General features: G+C 36.8%; 1 protein-coding gene across 2 annotated transcripts in view; it reads right to left on the bottom strand.

Moving 5' to 3' along the window:
- Nucleotides 1–8214, bottom strand: part of LOC108754026 (brefeldin A-inhibited guanine nucleotide-exchange protein 3) — an 18426-nt gene extending 10212 nt beyond the window's left edge. The window contains exons 1-18 of one of the 2 annotated variants that reach the window (XM_018496041.1): nucleotides 8130–8214; nucleotides 7620–7753; nucleotides 6881–7015; nucleotides 6538–6703; nucleotides 6087–6216; nucleotides 5729–6013; nucleotides 5144–5377; nucleotides 4805–5032; nucleotides 4010–4386; nucleotides 3723–3907; nucleotides 3488–3650; nucleotides 3025–3333; nucleotides 2713–2935; nucleotides 2469–2642; nucleotides 1887–2295; nucleotides 1532–1744; nucleotides 565–1450; nucleotides 91–223 (exon numbers count right to left, since the gene is read on the bottom strand). In XM_018496041.1, coding sequence (XP_018351543.1) covers nucleotides 91–223; nucleotides 565–1450; nucleotides 1532–1744; nucleotides 1887–2295; nucleotides 2469–2642; nucleotides 2713–2935; nucleotides 3025–3333; nucleotides 3488–3650; nucleotides 3723–3907; nucleotides 4010–4386; nucleotides 4805–5032; nucleotides 5144–5377; nucleotides 5729–6013; nucleotides 6087–6216; nucleotides 6538–6703; nucleotides 6881–7015; nucleotides 7620–7753; nucleotides 8130–8214 — 4469 coding nt within the window. The remainder of the gene's footprint in view (nucleotides 1–90; nucleotides 224–564; nucleotides 1451–1531; nucleotides 1745–1886; nucleotides 2296–2468; nucleotides 2643–2712; nucleotides 2936–3024; nucleotides 3334–3487; nucleotides 3651–3722; nucleotides 3908–4009; nucleotides 4387–4804; nucleotides 5033–5143; nucleotides 5378–5728; nucleotides 6014–6086; nucleotides 6217–6537; nucleotides 6704–6880; nucleotides 7016–7619; nucleotides 7754–8129) is intronic. The other variant, XM_018496042.1, reaches the window with a different exon arrangement.
- Nucleotides 8215–8427: the final 213 nt, after the last annotated feature.

Here is an 8427-nt window from a genome sequence, read left to right as displayed (position 1 = left end):
CGAGCGGCCAGGCAAATTACTTCGGTTCGCTTCAGCTGGATTTTATGTCGCGAGCTGGAGTCTGAAGTGTCCCCCGCGCTTTTGACTTACCTGATACAAGCGCAACCGAGACGAGCTATGCTCTCTGTAGGTTGTACCACGCATTCCGCCATCACTAATAAAAGTTGCTTCAACATCAGTGTCGTGGCAGGTAAATAGGCATCGTTTCTGACGATCTCTGGACCTGAAAAAATAATTACACGAACAAATTAGCAATCTCTACATCTCGCATATTTTATTTCTTATCTTCGTTTTCTGGATCAATGTTTTTTGCATTAATCTCAGTCCACAACCTTGTTTTAAGAGACCTTAAATCATAAATCAAAAGAGATTAGGTGATAATAATTTCTGTCTTTAAACTGTTTCTGCGCAGTCTTTAGGCTTTAATCGTTAGACTTAAACGAATTGAGCAAATCCGATTCTTACGGCCTAAAAGCATAAGTTCTGTGGCCGATACATCGTCACTTACAACTTATCACTTACGGCTTACGGCCTTTTAAAGCAAGATTGTAGACTTAGCCTTACCTTGCAAGTGAGTCAAATAATCGACCACGAGATCCGTCGTGAGGCCGCAACACTGTTTAAAATTGGGCGCAAAATTGTCCCATCCGCGATAGATCTTTGATGTTTTTCTTAGCCAATTTTGCACCATGGGCAATAGTAGATGATTGACGCAGTAAAGTCCAAACGTCGGCCCGGGTACATTTAGAATGTCGCGTAAGAGATGAAACAGAGTCTCCAGAGTATGCGGTTGGTAGCGTTTTGGACAGATCATGGTCGCGCTCGCCAGGCCTTCGATGAGGATGTACCAAACCCGCAGGATGCCACTAGGCTTGTCCATGCTCTGCAATGTGGCGATAGGATGAGCGTCCTTATCAATCAACGGGGTCAGCGCGTCGTATGATTTTTCTGGGATGATTTCTTGCATAGACTCGATATGCTTGTCGAATCTAGTTAGCTCGAGATTCGGAATGATCGGATCCACGTATTGCGGAATCGTAGAGACTTGAATCCTCTGAGCGGAATGGAAGATCGGGCAGGCTGGCATTCGATACATCGACGACAGAATATCGCTGCAACTCAGCAAATACTTCAAACTTTCTACGCAGAGTCTCAGTCTTCTCGATTCTGCGCTGTCGATACAATTCTCGGTCTCGTCAGATTGACCTTCGTTGTCGCCGATACCTCTCACGTGTTTCAGCAGACACAGTATACAGTCCAAAGCAGCGTTAGCGAAGACCAACGTGTTATCCGTTGAGAGGAAGACTCTGAAAACTTCTAGTAAAGGCGCCGATTCCACTGAATCCGAATTGTTAACTGACGCCACTCGAAGAGCGCCGAAAAGCGGACGCCAACCTGAACGTATCTCAGTACGATTCGTTTCAACGAACTCACAGATGCAGCTGACAATCTGAAAAATTAATAGTTCGATCTGAACGATCTAAATTTATAAGCTTTTATTTACATAAATAAATCGTGAATGGTTGCTAACTTGATCTTGCACATCGCTGTCGCAAAGTTCAAGACATAAGAGATTTTCGAAAGGCTTGAAGAGCGCCTCGTTAAAGTGGAAATGCGGAAGTTCTATTTGTTCGTTTAACAAGGCCGCCATGGAATCGTGAATGCATTGAACAGCTTTCTTCGAAATGCTACGATCCTCGTGGCAAGCCGCCTCCATGAAATGTGGTCCCAAAATAGTCCATACCTGAAAAATTATTCTATTTTTGCATCATATACTCAAAAAAGAAAAAACATGATAGCAATTACAAAGATGACAATTTATAAGTTATATCGTTCCTTTACTCCAAAAATGTCATAAGTAAAAAATATATTGAGTACTTTCTTACCCCCATTATATGTATCAAAGGTCTGCCACTTTTTACACACTTCAGCATAACTTCGCCTAAACGAGCCAAAAGTAGCACATTCATCTCATTCTCTCTCGGTTTACTTCGTCTCCACCAAAATCTCCTATTATCTTTACAGCCATCAGTGGTCTTGAACAATTGCGCCTTGCTGGCCTTACAGAGAGCCATGAGAAACGAACAGAGCGACCTAAGATTTAATTTAAGTGCCGCATCCTCGAAAAGTCTATCGACTTGTTGGGATAGCACGCAAATAATCTTGGCGGCATAGTCCGCTGGTAAAATGCCATTAAATTGGCTATCGGCATTTGATTCCTGAATAATCTCCGGAATCGTGTCCGAACTGGGGTTTTGCGTATAAGGACTCGAAAGGAAACTATACACATCCACACTATATAATAGAAGTTATTAAAAAATTAGAAATAGATTATATAGATACAAGATATTATAATTTCAGCATTTAGTAAAATATTTACATTAAATTAATATGTTAATTAATTAAAAAATGAGAAAATTTAAAAAAAAAACAATATCAACTAATTAAAATATAAAAATTAATTGTACCAAGATTCCTCATCATCGACAATGTTGAAATTTAGTCGAAGCTTATCTTGGCCGTTCTTAGCGTCGCCATTTACAGTATCTTTCTTTTCCTTCTTCTGAGAGGCTTTGGGCAGTGAGGGATTTTGGTTTCTTCCAAAGAAGTCATGTTCCAACTTACTCACGTATAGGCAGCACCTTTTTTTTCAAATACATGTTCTTTAATGTAAGAAAAAGCACGTTATTATATGTTTAGAATGCCACTTACGTGAAAACGTGCGGCCAACAATCGCTACCGTGACTGCCTAGTTCGAGACCTCTTCCTAAAAGCACATCCATACTGAGCGCGTGAGATGTATGAAGATTCGTCGCTTTATTCTGTAATTTAAGTCGCAGAACATCCTTCTTGCGAGTAATTTTCGAAATGGATTGTTCCGTACAAGCGGCCTTTGCGAGAAGGGCAAAAATAGAGCCACAGCGATTCTGTAAACCTGAAATAGATAAGAAGATAAGATAAAATAAAAAAATAAATATCAAAATGCATTAAAGATCTGATTTAAAAAGAAGAAAGTATGTGTACCAAGTACGTTGCTTAACGTAGCGGCCTTGTGAAGACCTTCAAGTGCCAAGACAACCGTATCTCTGACTCCTCTTCGACCACCGTCTCTATTTAGAATACCTTTGTTGGTTTCTTCCTTAGGAGGATTCAGCCCCGTCGTGAGAACCGTCATCATACTGCCCCAGCAGCAAGTTAGCACTCTTCGGGAGAGTTTTGCGCCGGCCTCCGCTTCCGGAGTTGGTTCGCTTCGAGAAAGTTGGGCTCGTTCCAGTCTTATGTAATCAGAGAGCAATTGTCCACCTCTGTGACTGCCGGGTATACCGTCCACGTCTATAAATTGCGTAAAAGACATTTTATTAGTTAAGTTTGAAATAACTAAAAGTTAATTTCAAAAAGTACTGATTTGGATATTCACAAAAAATATAATTTTATTAATATTATTCATTTTACTGTAAAAAAAAAATTTTGATGCAGTACTGCATACCCGTGAGAACATTGACCAACGCATTATTCTCCGTGGAGCTAGGATTGTAACCACACTTCTCGAGCAAATTACATGCGAGAACTTGTTGATACAATTCGGAGAGCCATGTGGCTGAGAGATAAACTAACACGCCAGATCCATGCACCTCTTCCACAAATCGTTCCTTAAAAATAAATTTAAGGAAAATAAACGCAACGAATTCGGAAAGCATTAAAATATTTGCTATTAGACATACCTCGCTGATTGGTACTTGCCGACCTTCCTCATGATAATAATTTATTTGGATTAATTTCAGATTGAGAAGCAATGCCGCGTACGTCGCCAAATAAATTCCGTCAGCATTCATGATTGTGATTAACGCACATGAATCCGTACTAGCGTCAGTTTGTTCCTGCATCTTCTGTTGAGCTACAAATACTCCTATGTCAAATGTGCAAATTAAAAAAAATATATATAATTATTTTAATATTAATGTAATTTTTGCGCATTATTTTATAAATTTTATCGATAGCTGGTGTATACCTTGACAATATTCAGAAGCAAAATTCTGTAATGCCTCATCCACCTCTATATTACTTCGCAAAGTGAGGACCATCGGTATAAGATCGGATCTGAGCGTTCTTACAAATCGCCTGGCGTTGTGTCTCTCTACATCTACATTGCATTCGTCGGCCACTTGTCGGCCCACATGAAGACACTTGGGTAATTTTTTCAATCTCAGTTTCTCGTATTCATTCTCCGTAGTGCAATCGTTATCGTCAAGACTATTTTCTTCCTGAACCTCATCCGATTCATTTTGAGGACCTTCAGTATCCGTTGAATCACCATCTTCTGATGGTCCATGCCCAGATGAGTCGGAATCCGAGACCATACCTTTCTTCATTAATTCCAATTGTTCCCTGAGAAATAAATTATCATAATATATTGTAATGCATACATATCGTTCTCTTACTTCAAAAGTGATACAATTCAAAAATTAAATTTCTTAAAAAAGGGAAAAAATTATTTTTTAACTTGACAGGAAATTATTGACTAATCATAAAGAATAAATCGAATTCTTAAATCGATTTATATCATTAAAATTATTCCGTATTCTATTCACATATTTCCACAATATTTCCACAATAGATGATTCTGTACTGTTGTAATATACTATTATTATCTAATACAAAAAAGAAAAATTTTTTAATAATTAACGGAACCAAGTGGCAATCAAATCAATTTTAATATTAATTACATGTATTTCTCATTAATTAAATTTTTCATATAATTTAACATTAATTATTTTACTAAATGATTCATTATTGTTGTGCTCACCTGTATGTTTTTGGTAATCGCGCCATGCTTTGGTAAGTCAGAGGTCCGCGATAATCACAGGATTCTAAATCTTCATACAAACTATTAATTGTGCACGTATAATTGTGATTAATGGCTTTGCCCTCGCAAAGTTCTTGAAGTGCTGACAGCATGGCGACAACGCAGGAAACACTCGCATGCAATATAGACAATCCACCCGTTGTTGACTCTTCTATCGAGTCCATAGCCCTAAAATACAATGTAGAAAAATTTAAAAAGATTCTATTATGTAAATTAAACAAAATTTTATTTAAGCTTTATTTTTATTATACATCAAAGATTGTTGCGAGAAATACTCACAGTCTCATCAGTGCCATGTCACTTTGTATATGACTCGATCGATCTTCTTCTACAAGTAACGGTCCAGCAAAATCAACCATTCGGCTGGGACTACGTAATAATTCCTTCAATGCTTTTAAGGGTTCTAGACGCTGCTGCGGTGGTGGATACAGCAACATTCTATGGAATACCGATTCCAAAACTGGTCGCAACGGACCAACGCATCCGACTAATCTTACTAATTCCGTGCCAATGCTAGAGATGATATATTCAGTTTTTTATATCACGTAAATTATAAAATATTAAATATTCTACATAAAAAAATTATCATAATAAAAAAGTATTCATAATAAAAAAAGTATCAAAGAAATTACTGCATTCAACGAAAAAGCAACTTTGCAACTATAATTATAAGATTCTTTAACATGGTTGATTTACATACATATGTAGATTCAGTAAATCACTAAGGGCAAGATATATTACATTTTTTATTATATTAAAGAAATTTACAACAGTTACAAAGCTGTTTTTTCTGCTTAACACAACTAACGTTTATGATATTAACATATATGGTGATGATATATTCTGAATTTGCTATTCTTTTACCTGTAAACAGTTTTAGCCTGATGACTATCGAAACTCAGAGATGTGGCCAAGTATCCGGAACCTCTGCCAACTTCGTTCTCCTTTCCCTCCCGGGAGGTAAAAGTCTTATCTACCCGGGGAGTGCCTAGAAAGGCTATCAAGGCCGGACAGAACTTCTGCCATAGGAAAGTCGTAAAGTGTGTGTTAGTATGAATCTTTTGCGGTAGCGACGATATCAGTGTGTGCAAGCATTCCAATAAGAAGACTACAGTGCTACCGTTTCTGCCATTGCTGGAACAGGATTTCCTAAATATTACTATAGTATTAAACATAAAACGACTTTTACTTCACTAATTTTCTAAGATGCATTATTATATACTTCTGAGCCTCGTCCAGTTTGCTGCAGATGTACTGCAAAATCGGCAAGGCCTCGTTGAAACACGAAACGCCTCGCTCGCGCATATTTTTATTCCGCTTAGCATTCTCGTCCATCTCTTGGCATTCCTCATCTGCAAATAAATATATAATACAAATAACGCATAATAGTGAATATCAATACTCTGACACGCTGGCAATGCAATCGCAAGTGTATGAACGGTAATAGTCAGTCATTAGGATGTTTCGCCGATGGCATTCTTCGACCCGCATGCCACTGGCACGCGATCTTGTAATTTATCGACCAAACATCTGTGTTTGGAAATGCTATGTCTGAATGCTATTGTCACTAGAGGTGCTATATCTAGAAGGTATCATCACTATCTAAGGCGAAATGCATCGTCAGCGACGTTGCGTTAGTTTCTTTTTTTTTTTCGCTTAAATTTTCGTATTACCTAAAAAAAGGCAGAACGATCGCAATGTTTGACTGGTTGCAGCCTGTGCAGCTGTACGCACAGCTTGATTGCCATTCTCGAACGCCTCACAACAAGTAGTCAGTATAGCAATGATCAAACGGCCATTCATAGTCCAATAAGGAGAGCAAGCAACTTGCAGCAAGACCTGGAAGAGAAATTACGATAAGATATTATCAGCAATTCATGAGTAATTCATTTTAAAGCAAGTACTAAAATAAGAAACATGTTATATTTATTTTAAAATTCCTATTAACTTTCTTGTTTTGTTTTTGCGTTTAATATTTGATCTAAAATACTTTTACAATCACTGTGAAACACTCACTTTAAGCATGTCCGTTTGTGTGTCATCGGATTGCGAGACGATGGAGCTCATGGCGTGCAACATTTGTGCAGGCAACCATAACGAATCATCTTCTGGTTCGTAAGGTGATTGGAATCTGTCGTCTCTTAACATTTTCTATAAATTTTATTAATTTAATACGACGTTAATTTAACCATGATATTTATAACGCAGTTAATAATTAATAATAAAAATGCAATTATAATTTAATATAATTAATTTAATATTATTTTATTTTATTGCATATAAAAACAAGATTTACATAAATATTATGTAGAAATAAGAATACGCAAATTATATATTAAATTACGTCTGAATAAGAATCTACGTAATTAATTGCAATAATTATGATGTTCTATCTAAGTATTTAAATCTTTATTATAGAATTCCTATAAAAGCTGTAAAAAAAACTTCTCATACTCCGATTGAAGCTAATTAAAAGTCATCTGCCATAGCGACGTGACTTAAACTGTCGCAGCTGTTCGGTATCTATCGTTTTATCGCATACAGTTCCGGGACGTACGTCCACAAGCGGTTACATTAATGCTAGCCAACATATACGGAAAGAAAAATAGTCCAGAGATAAAATTTTAGATACACGAAACATGTCTTTTCTGTAAATATTTTAATCCACATTCGCATTTTTAATGTATATAGAAAATTTATTTTTTCGCGTGAAAAATATTCTTTTACAAAAGATTATTTTTAATATGTTACTCACGTGTAATCCCGCAAGTCCGAAAGCAACGAACTTGCTTCTGTTGCTTTCCAGTGCTAACTGAAACGTATGTAAGCATTTCGCGCGCAGTTCGTGGGGTGGATCTCGTAGCAAGCCTTGTTGCTTTTCCAGAAAATCTGTAGAAGAAACAATTGTTTTCAATACAAAAAAAAAACAAGTTAAAAAATTAAAAAAAATATTTGTATTTGATGACCAACATCACATCAATCATACTGCGTCATTACGACACCTTTTCAAACAAATTGACGTAAATTTAAAAAATATTCTTTTAATGTAGCGGATATTTATAATTTTTTAACTTTGCGTAAAGATATTTAAATATAATCAAATTAAAATGGAGAATATTTATATTTAGGCAATAATGTTTGATGCGAGGAATGCGGATGTCAAACAGATGTCAAACCGTTTCCGGAGTGAAGAAGCCTCGAATAAAAGCGACTCCCCAAAAAATATTTAATAAAAAATTAAAAATAGGAAACATGATGCGCTTACCATGCGCTTCTTGTGCCGATTTCCGTAAATTTTGTAGTCTAGCATTGTTCGACTCCCTTATGATCTGCAGCAGGAGATCCTCCATGACACGACGGGCTCCAACCGCTACCACGCGTCTGATCGATAACAGGAGGGAGTGCCGATGCACGACATGCTTCACTATACATGCGCACTTCCAGGAACGTAAAAAACATTACTTTCAAAAATACTGACTACACATTAGGAACAATTAAACAAAAAGCAACGAAATTTTAATTATAAATCTAAGTGCGCATTTATACAAATAAAGCAGAAAGTC

The sequence above is a fragment of the Trachymyrmex septentrionalis genome, unplaced genomic scaffold (genome assembly GCF_001594115.1).
Source record: "Trachymyrmex septentrionalis isolate Tsep2-gDNA-1 unplaced genomic scaffold, Tsep1.0 scaffold74, whole genome shotgun sequence".
NCBI classification, from domain to species: domain Eukaryota; kingdom Metazoa; phylum Arthropoda; class Insecta; order Hymenoptera; family Formicidae; genus Trachymyrmex; species Trachymyrmex septentrionalis.
Note: the sequence above shows the minus strand (reverse complement) of the source record. Positions and strands in the feature narration are given on the sequence as shown.